The 16,351-nt window shown below is 42.9% G+C and overlaps 1 protein-coding gene across 1 annotated transcript in view; it reads left to right on the top strand.

The window, feature by feature from the left end:
- The window catches only part of LOC138783329 (cytidine monophosphate-N-acetylneuraminic acid hydroxylase-like), a 106,780-nt gene that overhangs the window by 70,393 nt on the left and 20,036 nt on the right, over positions 1-16,351 (top strand). Inside the window, exons 6-9 of the mRNA XM_069957913.1 lie at positions 1,098-1,245; positions 1,676-1,757; positions 2,072-2,209; positions 5,414-5,549. Coding sequence (XP_069814014.1) covers positions 1,098-1,245; positions 1,676-1,757; positions 2,072-2,209; positions 5,414-5,549 — 504 coding nt within the window. The remainder of the gene's footprint in view (positions 1-1,097; positions 1,246-1,675; positions 1,758-2,071; positions 2,210-5,413; positions 5,550-16,351) is intronic.

Genomic DNA, 16,351 nt, shown 5'->3' on the forward strand with positions numbered 1-16,351 from the left:
TCTGTATACCTGTAGTATATAGTTTGGGGGTCCTGTATCCCTGTACTGTATAGTTGGGGTGGGGGGAGGTCTACCATTTATTTCTGTGGATCTGTTGTAAGGCAGCCACCCCTAGCAACCCATCAGATTGCAGGTCCCTTTGAAAATTAAAGTAGTAATCCTATTGGTTGCTAAAGCTTCAGTATACCTTACCAACTGCCATTATTGCTGCGGAGCTGCAGCACTAATTATGTCACCTGTGTGTGCAGTGTGGATATTCTCCCAGTCATTTCTATGGGTGCTTTTCCCCATCCCCCTCCCTTCCTGTACATCTGGCAAGGAGAGGACCTTCACTTTAACCCTCCCGGGCAGGCAATGTATATGCTTGCCAAATTTGGGGTCAAACGGTTCAGGCATTTGCAAGTCTATAGAGGACAGACAGACAGACATTATTCTGACTCAATGACCTGGCAGTAAGTATGGGGTGTATGAGATGGTCCCAGTATCGGTATTCTGTTTACTTACTTCACTCCATATATTATAAGATAGCTAAACTCCTTTGCAGAGGCATTGTAGAAAGATTCCAGGTTTATTACAGACAGAAATCTTGTAGAAATGCTGGTTACAATAGTGTGAAAAGAATATAAATGACCAGGGTCAACAGCAGGATACAGTTAACGTGTACAGTACACACATACAGTATACATATATACGTATATATACATATACAGTAGGAAAATGGTTGACAGGATAAGGGAGAAGGGAGGAGCTAACATACCACAGCTAGGCTACAGGAAGACAGGAGGGTCAAACTAAAACAGGCAATGCAATATAACATAGACACATGTCAGTGAATGAAACCAAGTCCTGGGACATGACAGACATTGATTTTTTTTTTTTTATATATAGATAATGTATACACACATTTTTTATTTATGATAATTTCTTTTCCAACTGTTGATAATGACCCATTAGCAGAATGTTCTATTGTTTGTTTGAGTTGAGTTTTGATACATAAACACAATAAACGGAGGGCGAGTCACTTTAACATTAAACTATTAAATAGGCTGTGTCATCACAATTAAGAATTTCTTATTAACTATTGTTTCTGTTTCCAGTTATCCAACACTGAAGAAGCTCTCAGAAAGAAGACCAGATGTTCCAATATTTGTGGGCAAAACTGAACGCCCAGTCTTCTGGTACCTGGACAAGAGTGGCATTACTCTGACAAATGTTAATGTTGTTCCTTTTGGAATATGGCAGCAGGTAAGCCAGATTCTTTCATTCAAATAACTATTATTATTTATTAATCAGTATTGTAAATTAAAGGAGAAGTCCCATGGAAGTACAAAAGAGAAGTACAGGAGAATAATAAACAACTGAACTCACCCGTTCTTGTGCCTTCAATACACTGCTCTCAGGTCCCATTCACATCAGCTGGTGACTGGCAGCTCTGCTAGCTGCAACATCACGTTCTGATTGATTAATTGCCCGCCCAGCCAATCAGTGACTGGGGCGGGACACCAATCCATTCACTGACTTGCTGAGCGGGCGATCGCTCAGCCGGGCCGTGACATTTCAGCTGGAGAAGCTGGCTATGGGACATTTTGTAGTAATGATAGAATATTGGGATGGAGATTGTGGACCATAAACGATATATCTCCATCATATCCACAATAATTTTTATTTGCTTTAGGTCAATGATAATCTCCGATTTATGATTCTAATGGATGGGGTTCACCCTGAAATGGACACATGTATCATAGTAGAATACAAAGGTAAATAAATACAAGAGATCATTTGTAAAAACTTACATTTATGTTATATTTGTGTTTTATGTGGTGCAGGTGGGGATTCAGAATTGTACCACCACTGGCAATATTTGAATATCTTTTACCGCTTTTTTGACCTGGCATTGTTTTTAAAAAAGACATGTAATGTGTTGATAAATCTAGAACACTTGGAGAGATCATTGAATTGGAAAACAGCTTTCTTTAGCGTCCCCGTTCTGATATTTTATACATCATACTAAAAAGATGAATGTTCTTTATTAATGTTAATCACAAATAATATGTAATTTTTTAATCTTCAGGCCATAAGATACTTAATACAGTAGACTGCACTAGGCCAAATGGGGGAACTCTCCCCACAAACGTTGCTGTAATGATGAGCGACTTTGCTGGAGGTGCATCAGGATTTCCAATGACATTCAGTGGCGGGAAGTTTACAGGTAAAATATAAATACTTTATAAACGTGTAATTTTGTTGAAAACCTGCCTTTAGAAATCTTAGATAAAAAAAACTGAAAGTGCAACAGCAACCCACAGGTGCAAGTGTTTACCGTCTATACATGTCACCACGTTAAGGTGTCCTCAGAGACATGGTCCCCTATTTTCACACTAGCAATGGCCTCTCCTGGGCTGAAAAAGCCTACAACTGGGCAGATAGGAGCCAAATCCTAATTAAGGAATGAACACAAAGGGCCATAAGCCCAGGAGGGGCTCCCCCTACTTGTTCTCCCCAATACTAATATATAAAACGTAACTTTTAATATATACAATAATAAAATCAGTTAATGCAATAAAGCATATTACAGAAAATTATAGTGTGATACAAAAAAAGCACAGCCTGCTCAACCCATCTGTTAGTATCCTTGCCCCACCATTGTAGAGCTTGGGGCTAGTATTAGGGTACAGCTGTTATGCGCTCAATAAAGGAAAGCAAGGCTGCTGTTTAAAATAACACACACGCTGTCCCTGCGATTAGTTTAACCCACACATGGGCGTCATGGACCTATATTTCCTTTTTTTTCTGTTTGTGGGCGGTGTGGCTACCCCCTGTTGGCTTGCATCCCACCCATGTCTTGCAAGTGTTGAAAGTACAGATTTGGCTCCTATCTGCCTAGTTGTAGGCTTGTTCAGCCCAGGAGAGGCCATTGCTAGTGTAAACCCCCCCCAAACCGCTTGTACCTTCGGATAGCTGCTTTTAATCCGAGGTTTGTCCTGCGGTCCGTTCGGCAGGTGATGCAGTTATTGTCCTAAAAAACAACTTTTAAACTGGCAGCCCCGTGCCCAACGACCGGGGCTTAGATTGTGTATGCATTAGGCTGGCACAACCTCTCTGTCCCTCCTCCCCGCCCTCTTCATCATTAGGAATGCTACAGGCAGATTGTCTCCTATTCATCAGCTGTGTGAATACTGAACATGGGCTGAATCGTTAAGGCACCTGTGAAATGTTCAGACAGAAGAAAATGTTCCAGTGGCATTCCTAATGATGAAGAGGGTGGGGAGGAGGGACAGAGGGGTGGTGCAAAGTTAGGGCACAGATACTCTAAGCCCTGGCTGTTGGGCACGGGGCTGCAAGTTTAACCCCTTAAGGACAGAGGCAATTTTGATTTTTGTATTTTCGTTTTTTCCTCCTTGTGCTTAAAAGGCCATAGCACTTGCATTTTTCCACCTAGAAACCCACATGAGCCCTTATTTTTTGCACCACTAATTGTACTTTACAATGGCAGGCTGAATTTTTTCATAAAGTACACTGGAAAACCAGAAACAAAATAAACTTATGGTGAAATAGAAAAAAAAAAGCATTTTGTTTATTTGGGGGGCACTTGTTTTTACGCCCCTTGCCCTGGGGTAAAACTGACTTGTTATATATGTTTGTCAAGTCGTTACGATTAAAACGATATGTAACATGTATAACTTTTATATTATGTGATGGCCTGTAAAAAATTCAAACCATTGTTAACAAATATATGTTCCTTAAAATCGCTCCATTCCCATTCTTATAGCGCTTTTATCCTTTGGTCTATGGGGCTGTGTGAGGTGTCATTTTTTTAGACCATGATGTGTTCTTTCTATCGGTACCTTGATTGTGCATATGCAACTTTTTGATCCCTTTCTATTACAATTTTTCTGGATTTGATGTGACCAAAAATGCGCAATTTTGCACTTTGGGATTTTTTCTTTGCGCTTACGCAGTTTACCGTGCGAGATCAGGAATGTGATAAATTAATAGTTTTGGCGATTACGCACCCGGCGATAGCAAACATGTTTGTTTATTAAATGGGAAAAGGGGGGTGATTCAGACTTTTATTAGGGGAAGGGGCTTTTGATTGAAAACCACTTTTTTTTTTTACTTTTACACTTATACTAGAAGCCCCCCTGCAGCCGAAAACAAACGAGTGCCGAGCTGGGATCAGCGCCATTTAGGCGGAGACCCCGGTCGACACCAGACACGGAGATCGCTCCTCCGGGACAACGTCCCAGGGGGCGATCTCCACCACTAGACACCAGGGAACGGCTGCATACGGTAATCGGATGCAGCTTTCAACTTTGACAGTTGCATTCGATTAGCGGGCACGGCGATCGCACCGTGCCCGCTAATAGCCGAAGTCCCGGGCTACATGCGGCACCCGGGATTGCGGTGGTTAAGAGCGGGGTCGCCATGTAAATATATGCCCTTTGTTGCTAAAGGGTTAAAAGTTGTTTTTTAAGGACAATCTGCCGAACAGACCCCAGGACAGATCTTGGATTAAAAGCAGTGGTTTGGTGGGGTCAGATTGTGGGTACAGAGTCGCTTTACGCATTATGCAGCGTGCAATCTACAGTGTGAACAGAGGCATTGGAGTGCTGCTGACTTTTGCTTTTTTTATGTCACAGAGACATGTCAAAAGTTTTGTCTGAGTGTGTAGAATATAAATGGAGACAGAGATCACAGGGATCCAGGGACAAAAGCAGTTAACCGAAGATATATTTAGAGATTGGTGGGTTTCTGAACAGTCAGACCAGGGATGATCAAAACTTTACAACATGTCAACCTTTTTTTTCATATAATGACAGGAACTTTTAAAGGACAACTCCCACAAAAAAATGTTTTTTTGCTTATTTAACACACATTACAAAGTTATATAACTTTGTAATGTGGTTAAATACCCGTTCTGGCCCCCTTCCCCCACTTTCGGACACCCGATTTCCCCCCCCCCCCCAAAAAAAAATTTAAAGAAATTATACATTACCTATTACGGTCGTCACCGTCCTCTTTTTCCGGGTGCCATCTTGTGACAGCAACAACGTCAGAGCCGGGGGGCGGAGCGCATCACATGGCTTCCAGCTTGCTCAGCCCTGATTGGCTGAGCTTGCTGAAAGCTATGTGATGGGCTCCAGCCAATGAAAAGGCTGCCGGTGCGCAAGCGCACTGGCAGCCTTTCCCATTCCCTGGACCCGGAAGTGAGAGACATCGCTGGACAGCGGACGGCAGTGACGGAGAGGCGGACAGCGGGCGAATCAAGAGGGAATGGTGAGTATGGTGTCTGTGTGTCTCTGTGTTTTTTGTTTTTGTTTTTTTTTTTTGGGGGGGGGGGGGTTCTTAAAACAACTTGAATAATACATTAAATATCTAATATAAAGAAATTTGCCTGTGCCTTTTTTCACAGAGGAATGGAAAGCAGAGTTCATAAAAACAGAGAGAAAGAAACTACTGAACTACAAAGCTCAGCTCGTAAAGGATTTGAACCCTCGTATCTTCTGTCCCTTTGCAGGTTACTTTGTTGAGGCTCATCCATCAGATAAGTATGTTTAACTGGATATTATGATTTATAATGCATAAACAAATATTGTTTTCATAGGTTAAACTTTACTATATGCTTCAAGACATATAATCTTTTTATTACTAGTTTAGTTAGATAATACTTTACTGTCAGACATTGACAGGAAGCTGATGGCACCAATAAAAAAAGGCAAACCTACCCACCCTCTTCAAATAGCTTGTCATAAAATTCTTTTTACTGTGCCTGTCCATTGTCCTTAGAAAGTATGCATGTAAAGTGTCCCCAAGGGTCACATATGTGCTTGTAAGAGAGTGACCCTATACACAGTTACCCTATAAAGCATGGTAACTGCAGTACAGCCCCATGCATAATGTCAGGCATAGTCCCACAATAAACATTGACTGTAAGCGTCCCAATTCATACATGTCCGGTAAAGAGTGCCTGCTGGAGAGTTCCTCCATATGTATTGCCAGCCAATAAATGAACCCATAAATATTGTGTGTCATTTAGATGTGTGTGTATGTGTCATTTAGTAATGTATGTACGTGTATGCGTGTGCCAGTCAGTAATGTGTGTGTGTCAGTCAGTAATGTATGTACAGTGTCCATATTAGGACATAGTCAGAAGTCAGAATCCCAAATCATTTTCACACAAGTGAGTAGTAAGAAGTCCTTTATCACTTGTGAATTGTATATAGAATTGAGTTTTGAAATATTGTATTTGTTCAGTTTAGTAAATAGCTAAAGGCCTCACCCATCCCCTCATTGCTGACCTGGAGCAGAAGCACTAAAGTTGCTGACTGAATGTGTAGAGCCATGAAACTTCCCTGAAAAAGTAAGTGTATGTACTGGGCTGTTCTTACCATCGTGGGAGACTGGGGACTGCACAGGGTGCCAGTCAAAGTGATTGACTTTAAAACTAAGCGATGAGCAACATTTGTCACCTCCGTCCAGCAGCATCCAGCTGTGGAGCAGCAGGTCCAGCCGCACACATCCCTAAACTTCCTTCCCCCAAGTGACTACTTCCTACAGAGATATGTAAGAAACCCTGTGAGTGGTGGAAAGGAATGTGTGCATAGAAAAGGAGAGGGATGGGTCAGAAAGAAAGAGTATCTCCATTGGACAAGAAAAATGCATAACACATAAGAAACAGTAGCCCTTTGTTAGCTTCAGCTGTGCAATCCACAAGAACATATATAATAAACACTGACATCTAGTGGTAAAACTACAGAATGATACCTTCATCACCACTGAACCTAGAGGAGACGCTTTTTGCGACAGGTGTAAAACACGAAGCTCCCGTGGTAGGACACCACATGCGTGTCAGTCAGTAGTGTGTGTCATTTCGTAATATGTGTGTGTGTGTGTGTGTGTGTGTCAGTGAGTAATCAGTGTGTAAGTCAGTAACGTGTAATGTGTATGTCATTAAGTAATGTGTGTGTTTAAGTCAGTAATGTGTGTTAGTCAGTTATGTGTGTGTGTCTGTGTATGTTAGTGGTGTCTCAAGTGACTGTGCCTAGTGGATGGATGAGGGGCCCGCTGAGGCTCTGTCGCCCAAGAGCCCGCAAAAACCTGGAGTTGGCCCTGCTTAGCGTCACCACCCCAGTAGACAATCCACCCTGGTACTTAGCAACACCCTCCCCAGTAGGCATCCCCCTGGCAGAAAGCCCCACCAATATGTAGTATCCCCCAATGTTATAGGACCCCACTGTAGGTCATCCCTTCTGTTGATTTCTCTCCCAGTAGATAGCATCCTTTGTGATAGGTTAATTAGCACAGTGATTTTCAACCTTTTTTGAGCCGCGGCACACTTTTTATACTTAAAAAATCCCGGGGCACACCACCAACCAAAATGGCACAAAATGACACTAAAACAGTACATATTATACATATAGTTCACGGAGTTCACTCTTGGGGGTTTTAAATCAGCTTCTTATCACCACAAGAGCTGCTTTTTAAGCCCTCAAGAGTGACATATGCCGGGCAGAGATCCTTTCAATAAATTATTCATTTTAAAAAAAGTGAAATAAAAAAGGATAACCCCCTCATATATACAATCCCATGTAACCTCATACATACAGTGCCATGTATTCCCATATATATATATATATATATATATATATATATATATATATATATATAACAGTCCCATGAAAACTCATACATACAGTCCCACGTATATGAGCACATAATTATCAGCACCATATACTGTGGTGATGTGCACTGTATAGCCACAGTATATGGTGCTGATAATTATGTGGCTCATATAACTGCAGTATAAAAGGGTACAATGAGACGTACTATGGCCATGAGGCCAGAGTACAAGTGCCCCCTGCTTTGCCCTCATACAGTAATAATGCCCCCTGCAGTATGCCCCCATATAATAATAATGCCCCCTGCAGTATGCCCCCATATAATAATAATAATGCCCCCTGCAGTATGCCCCATATAATAATAATGCCCCCTGCAGTATGCCCCCATATAATAATAATGCCCCCTGCAGTATGCCCCCATATATTAATAATGCCCTCTGCAGTATGCCCCCATATATTAATAATGCCCTCTGCAGTATGCCCCCATATATTAATAATGCCCTCTGCAGTATGCCCCCATATATTAATGCCCCCTGCAGTATGCCCCATATAATGCCCCCTGCAGTATGCCCCCATATAATGCCCCCTGCAGTATGCCCCCATATATTAATGCCCCCTGCAGTATGCCCCCATATATTAATGCCCCCTGCAGTATGCCCCCATATAATGCCCCCTGCAGTATGCCCCCATATATTAATGCCCCCTGCAGTATGCCCCCATATAATGCCCCTTGCAGTATGCCCCCATATAATGCCCCCTGCAGTATGCCCCCATATAATGCCCCCTGCAGTATGCCCACATATATTAATGCCCCCTGCAGTATGCCCCCATATAATGCCCCTTGCAGTATGCCCCCATATAATGCCCCCTGCAGTATGCCCCCATATAATGCCCCCTGCAGTATGAGAATATGCACCAATAGTTTTAAAAAAAACAAAACAACAAACCATCATACTCACCTAATCGGCGCTGTGTGTTCTCCCTCCTCTTCAGGCTCCGTCCTGTGAGCCGCGGCGACTGAACCTCCGGCAGGCGTGATGACGTCACATCATCACGCCTGCCGGAGAGGTCACGTCCCGGCCTCCCATAGGCTGCTGGCATGAAGTGCCGCGGCCTATGGGAGTCAATGTCAGAGCAGGACGCTGACAGGTCCTGCTCTGACATTGTGCGCGATTGAATGTTTCGCCCGCTCACTGTGTGAGCGGGCGGAACATCAATCCATCGGCATATCCCTAGAAGCTGCGCGGCCGCAGCTTCTAGGGATATTAAAGGGACAGTTTCTAATTTCCGACCGGGATCCCGCGGCACAGCTGGCGGGTTCTCACGCACACCAGTGTGCCGCGGCACCCCGGTTGGGAAACGCTGAATTAGCACACACACACACCCAAGTAGGCATTCCTTCTGCAAGTGCACAGGTGATGTCATGGGGTGAATATGGGCCAATATTATACTGTAATAGTTACAATTATATTACATATAATAGTTACAATCACACCTTACCAAGTCCTGAGAACATCCATGGAGTATATTATACCTAAGTTGTAAAACATTTTTTGGGATATAGTGTCTCCTAAATGCAGGAGACAGAGTAGCTCATGGAGTGTGCCATTTGCGCAACTCCTATAAAAGTCAATAGCTGTTACGCAAATTGACTGACTGGATTAGGTGGTTTTTGGCTTTCCAAAATTATTGTCAATACCACAGGTCCTCTGTGTTGTAGATCTTTATGGTTGTTCTTCCACGTGTACAGGTTTAATCTGTGTCCTTAATAAAGTATTATTATGAATTCAGATATATTTTGAATATGCATTTTTTTGTTTATTAGCACTCTTTTCTGGTATTTTTGCGCATTGCTAGGACATGTTAGTGTTATTAGGATTTCTATTTTGCCAGGTACTTACCTGGTTCTTCAGTTATTATTAGGGATGCTCAATTGTTTAAATTGTGGTGACGATAGCAACAATATCATGTGAACTTATGTTTAGATTTTGTTTTTGTTAGAAAATTTATATTACTTTTTTGTTTAGTTGATGACTTTGAAGATCATTTGCTTTATGCTTTTGTTTGAAATTAATTTTCAGTCGCCAGGTACGGCAGCTAAAGAGAGATTTACAAAATTGGAAGGTAGAATTTCCAGTTATTTAACTAGATTTTATAACATTGGACTCTTACCCTAACCACCACCTTCACCTTTAACACAGTTAAAATGCATTTTGACCTATACTAGGGCAGCTTTACAACCAATAATTCCCATTTATGAGTCATTCACACTAGTATTTGACAGATGCCTTTTATTTGCCTTTAGGGTTTTTTCTTTTTAACCAAATATAATTTTCCAAATATATGTATTAATATGTAAATTAGATTTTTAAAAGGCTATTTTTAACCCCTTAAGAACAGAGCCTAAAATGACCGCAACAATTTTAAATTTTGCCTTTTTGTTTTTTCCTCCTCGCTTTCTTAGAGCTATAACTCTTATTTTTCCATCTACAGGGCCATGTAAGGGCTTGTTTTTTCAGCTATGAGTGTACTTTGTAATGGCACCTTTCAATCTACCAGAAAATTAATGCCAAAACCCCCATAATGCACGTTATTCTTTAGTCTGGTCTGAATACAGTGTGTAGCAGGTTGAATGGGTTAATCTGGCAAGGCAGGTATATTCCTCACCAGCTACTAAGAGGTTAACATGGAGGCTGATCTCCACACAGGTGAAGGTGGATTAAAACCCTAGCTAGTCTGATGGGAGTTGGACTTGAAAGCAGCATGGTGTGGACCCTGCTCTGCTGCTGCTAATACTGGAGCTGTATACCAGGAGAGACTGCTGAGATACAGATGGGTGAGAGATAACCCTGTATCTACTGTGACTGCACTCCAGGATACTGTACAGGACTGTATTATTTCTGTGGATTTTCATTTATGCCGTTTGAAAGACTTATTTCTGCGGAAGAAAGCTGTATTTTGTTTGTGGAGCTTCTATGCTTGGAAATAAAGCGGCTGACACATCTGGTTGACAAGAAACCTGCGTTTAGAGTGTCTGTTTACCTGAGCTCACACCCCAAACTGTTATGGTACTTTTACACGGGACGATTGATCGTTCGTTTTTGCATGATAATGGTCAAATTCGAACAATAATCGTACGTGTAAACGCAGCGAACGATGAAACGACGAGCAAAAAATCGTTCATTTTGATCTTTCAACATGTTCACAAATTATCGTTGATCGTTCGCAAAAAATTTGCAGATTGTTCATTCTTTCAACGATTTCCCCTATGTATGAGATAGGCTAAAACGATCGCATAGCGAATTTTCTGTACGATGTATCGTTCCGTCTAAACGCTGATCGGTTTAAAAAAAACATCGTTCATTCAAAATCATTAATCGTGCGATCGGGCGAATTATCGCACCGTGTAAAAGTACCATTACATATGGTGGAGGTATGCTGTGGGCATTATCTGTGCTACTTCTCAGCTGCTAAGAAGAACCACAGCTTTAAAAGCCAGCAAGCAGTGTATGTCCTGGGTGAAAGCTGTTAATCTGGTGTCAGAGCAATCCACAAACATGGAGCAGCTAGTCCAGCAGCTTGTGCAAGCTAACCTACAGCAGCAGCAGGCTCCTGCTGAGGTCATGCAGGCTCAGCAACCAATAACCTGCTCATGAAACAACTGGCAGCATTGAAAGTGACTGGACCTGTCCCTCATACCTCTCCTCTAACTGTTGCCAAGGACAATGCCAAAAAGTTGGTGCAAAGGGCATTGCAACGGATGGTGGAAGGAGAGGATGTTGAGGCTTACCTTGCTTTGTTTGAGCGAACTGCAGAAAGGGAATGTCTGCCTGATTCACAATGGGCTGAGGTTCTGGCTCCATTCTTAACAGGTGAACCACTAAAAGCTTATTGTGATTTGTCAGCAGAATCTGCAAAAAGTTATGCTCTGCTTAAAGTGGAAATACTTGCACGGCTGGGGGTCACCCTGGCTGTCCGTGCTCAGCGAGTACATCAGTGGCAGTATGATGCCAGAAAACCTCCGAGGTCTCAAGTGCATGACCCGATGAATTTGATTCATAAATGGCTTGAACCAGAAAGACTCTCTGCACGGGATGTGGTTGACCGCGTGGTCACAGAACATCTGTTTTGTGCCCTCTCCAGAGACTTGCAACACTTGGTAATGCAGAGCGATTCCCAGAATACTGAGCAAATGATGTGCGCTCTGGAAAGACATTCTGTAACAGAAAGCCGTACTATAAAAAATTCTGAGGTTCCACCACCTCAGAGAAATACCCAGATACGCTGGGGACCAAGGGATGCTGTGGAGAGCCGCAAAAGTCCAAGGTTTACTGCCCCACAGGTTTTTCCATCCAATGTTGGCCCTCTGCCCAGGGTCATATCACCTAACCAGCCCCCTAAAGTTCGTTGCTGGAGATGTAATGAGGTTGGTTACATTGTGGCTCAGTGCCCACCGCCTGAGGAGCCCATGGACTGCAATGTCATCAGGCGCCAGTCTATGTTAGTGCACGCTGTAAACTCTGCCAGTGCCATGTTGAAAGACTCTTTGCACAGTTGTGACATCTGGATAGGTGGCCAGCGAGTACAAGCCCTCTTGGACACAGGCAGCATGGTCACTCTACTACAGGCCAAGTGTGCACGGGGACACCAAGGAATACCCTTGTGCTCAGGTTACAGTGGAAACCTCCATAGGAACTGTGACCTGTTAAGTGGGGGTTGTTTCTGGGCTTGTACATGACCTGATTCTGGGCTGTGACTTCCCCTGTTCTGGCAACTCTGGGAAAAAACATTGAGGTCTGTAGACACAGTCCAGGCTTCATGTAAGGAAGATTTATCTGTTCACAGTAATGATGATGATCCTGATGATGGTAAAAATATTCCTTTTCCATTTTGTGTCTTAGCGAGTGATGAGACTGAAGACTCTCTCTCTGAGCAGGATGTACATGACTTGAGAATTCCAAGGACCAATTTTGGGACTGCTCAGGTGAGAGACCCTAGCCTAAAAAAGGTATTTGAAAATATAAAAATTTTGAATGGTGTGCCCCAGGATCGTGAGGCAAATTTGTGTTACCCATATTTTGTGTTGATCAATGACCTACTGCATAGAGTGAATAAGTCAAATGATGAGGTTATTGAGCAGTTAGTCGTGCCTCAACAATATAGGCACAAGGTCCTTGAACTGGCTCACACACGTATTAGGAGGTCACTTAGGGGTTGAAAAACCACTGGAGCGCATACTGTAGCGATTTTATTGGGCCGGTGTATATAAAGAAGTAAGAGAATTTTGTAGTTCCTGCTCTATATGTCAGATAAATGCTCCGCAGCCCTTTAGTTCCACTCCTAATTATTGAAGTTCCCTTTGAGCGTATAGCAATGGACATTGTGGGCCCTCTAGTCAAATCAGCAAGAGGTTATCAATATGGATGGTCCGAACCGAGTTCGGTTCGGGTTCGTACAAACCCAAACTCTCGGTAATGATTCCCGCTGTCTGCCCGCTCCAATCAGCGGGCGGATCCAGCGGGAGAACCGCCTGGAAAACTGGGATACAGCCATAGCCATAGGCTGTATCCCAGTTTTCCAGGCGGTTCTTCCGCTGTATCCATCCGCTCCACGGAGTGGACAGACAGCGGGAATCTGATGCCGAGCGTTCGGGTTCATACGACCCGAACCTCAGAGGGTTCGGACCATCCCTAGTTATCAATATATCCTGGTCATCTTAGACTATGTCACCCGTTACCCTGAGGCTATACCCTTAAGAAATACCTCTTCTAAAGTAATTGCAGAGAGCTGTTTCAGGTGTTTACTAGAGTGGGTCTGCCACAGGAGATCCTTACGGACCAGGGTACACCCTTTATGTAAAAAATAATGAAAGAATTGTGCAAACTGTTTCACATTAAACATTTGCGTACTTCTGTCTACCATCCTCAAACAGATGGCCTTGTTGAAAGGTTTAACAAGACCCTAAAACATGCTGAAAAAGGTTGTAAGTAAGGTTGGGCGTGATTGGGATATGCTGTTACCTTATTTACTTTTTGCCATTTGTGAAGTCCCACAAGCCTCCAAGGGCTTTTCACCGTTTTAATTGGTTTACGGTCGTCATCCCTGTGGACTGCTTGATATAGTCAAGGAAGCTTGGGAACAAGAGGTTAGTCCCTACAAAAGTGTGGTGGAACATGTGAGCCAGATGCAGGAAAGAATGCAGGCTATAATTCCAGTGGTCAAACAACACCTGCTGCAGGCACAGGAAGCCCAGTGTAGGGTATACAACCAACCAGCCAAGGTCAGAGAGTTTAAACCTGGTGATCGGGTCCTGGTGCTCATACAAACGGTAGAGAGCAGGCTTTTGGCTAAATGGCAGGGACCCTTTAAAGTTGTGGAGAAAGTGGGTCCAGTAAACTACAGTATAAAGTGTTTCAGCCAAGTAAAAAAAAAATACACAACCAGACTTACCATGTAAATCTCATCAAGCCTTGGAAAGAGAGCGAGTCATTGTCTGCAGAGGTAGTCACTAGAAAAGAAGGTCCTAGTGAGATAAATAAAGTTAAGGTGGCTGAAACTCTGTCCCGACCCCAACAACAAGAGGTAAGAGTTCCTCCAGAGAAACAGGGATTTCTTTACAGAAATACCAGGAAGGACAGATGTGATAAAACATGAGATTCGGACAGATCCCCATGTTAGAGTGAATGTACGCCCTTATAGAATCCCAGAAGCCAGACGACAGGATGTTACAGGGTAAGTAAGAATAATGCTTGAGCTTGGGGTCATTGAGCAATCCTCTAGTGGGTGGTCCAGTCCCATTGTTCTAGTGCCCAAACCCAATGGCTCTTGGAGATTCTGCAATGACTTTAGGAAGCTAAATGAGGTCTCTGAATTTGATGCCTATCCCATGCCACGGGCTGACGAATTAATAAAAAGTCTTGGGCCAGCCAGGTATATTACAATGTTAGACCTCACTAAAGGTTATTGGCAAATTCCTCTGTCTGAGGAATCCAAAGAAAAGACTTCCTTCTCTACCCCTGAGGGTTTGTTCCAGTATGTTACCATGCCTTTTGGGCTACAGGGGGCCCCAGCCACATTCCAACGGGCTATGGACAAGGTCTTGAGGCCTCATAAAAAAATATACTGCTGCATATCTAGATGATATTGTAGTCTTCAGCTCAGACTGGGACAGTCACTTAGGCAAGGTTCAGAATGTGGTTAGTTCCCTCAGAACGGCTGAATTCACTGCCAATCCAGAAAAATGTGTCATAGGCTTAGAGGAAGCCAAATATCTTGGCTATATTGTTGGCAGAGGAGTGATAAAGCCCCAAGTAAATAAAATTGAGGCAAAACAAAATTTGCCCCGTCCCACTACTAAAAAACAAGTTAGGACATTTTTAGGTATTGTAAGATACTATAGAAGGTTTGTGCCAAATTTTGCCACCCTTGAAGCCCCACTTATTGATCTAACAAAAGGGTCTAAGTCTAATACCATTCACTGGACTCCTGACTTTGAAAAAACCTTCACTAAGTTAAAGTCGGTGTTGTGTGAATGGCCGGTACTGATAGCCCCTAACTTTAAGAAGGAATTTATTGTACAGACTGATGCGTCAGAGGTAGGTAATGTACCTCAGTAGGAAACTGTCATCAGCAGAGAAAAACTATTCCATTGTGGAAAAGGAATGCCTTGCTATAAAATGGGCATTAGATGCCCTTAGGTACTATTTGTTTGGTAGACCATTTAGGTTGGTTTCAGACGATGCACCCCTAACTTGCATGGCTCAGAATAAGGACCGTAATTCCAGAGTGACCAGGTGGTTCTTAGCTCTGCAGGAATATAAATTTAAAGTGGAGCACAGATCTGTGAGAAAACATCAGAATGTGGATGCTCTCTCAAAGGTCCATTGCTTGCTAGGAGGAAGTGTCCAGACCTACGGGCTGGAGTCGGGGGGAGGGATATGTAGCAGGTTGAATGGGTTAATCTGGCAAGGCAGGTATATTCCTCACCAGCTACTAAGAGGTTGAGGGGCTGATCTCCACACAGGTGAAGGTGGATTAAAACCCTAGCTAGTCTGATGGGAGTTGGACTTGAAAGCAGCATGGTGTGGACCCTGCTCTGCTGCTGCTAATACTGGAGCTGTATACCAGGAGAGACTGCTGAGATACAAATGGGTGATTAATAACCCTGTATCTGCTGTGTCTGTACTCCAGGATACTGTACAGGACTGTATGATTTCTGTAGATTTTCATTTATGCCGTTTGAAAGACTTATTTCTGCTGAAAAAAGCTGTATTTTGTTTGCGGAGCTTCTATGCTTGGAAATAAAGCGGCTGACACGTCTGGTTGACAAGAAACCTGCTTTTAGAGTGTCTGTTTACCTGAGCTCACACCCCAAACTGTTACAAGTGATATTCATGTTTTGTATAGCTTTTCTAATGTTTTACTATTTTCTTAATAGTAAAACTTTTTTTTTGCAAATAAGTATTAAAATTACCCTATTATAACTCTTATAACACCTTTTATTTTTTTAACCTAATGGGCTGTATGGGATGACACTTTTTGCACCACAATCTCTAGTTTTTATTAGTACCATATTTGTGTAGATATATTGATTATTTTTTATTAATACTTTTTTATATAAAATGTAATTTAACCCCTTGCGCTCCCCCGGGCAGTTAAGCTTTAGTGGCCTCCCACTGATCGGGCGTCGGGAGGAGGCTGCAGCACGTTGCCTCCTCCCGCGGCCACTGCCG

The sequence above is a fragment of the Dendropsophus ebraccatus genome, chromosome 2, assembly GCF_027789765.1.
Source record: "Dendropsophus ebraccatus isolate aDenEbr1 chromosome 2, aDenEbr1.pat, whole genome shotgun sequence".
Taxonomy (NCBI): Eukaryota; Metazoa; Chordata; class Amphibia; order Anura; family Hylidae; genus Dendropsophus; species Dendropsophus ebraccatus.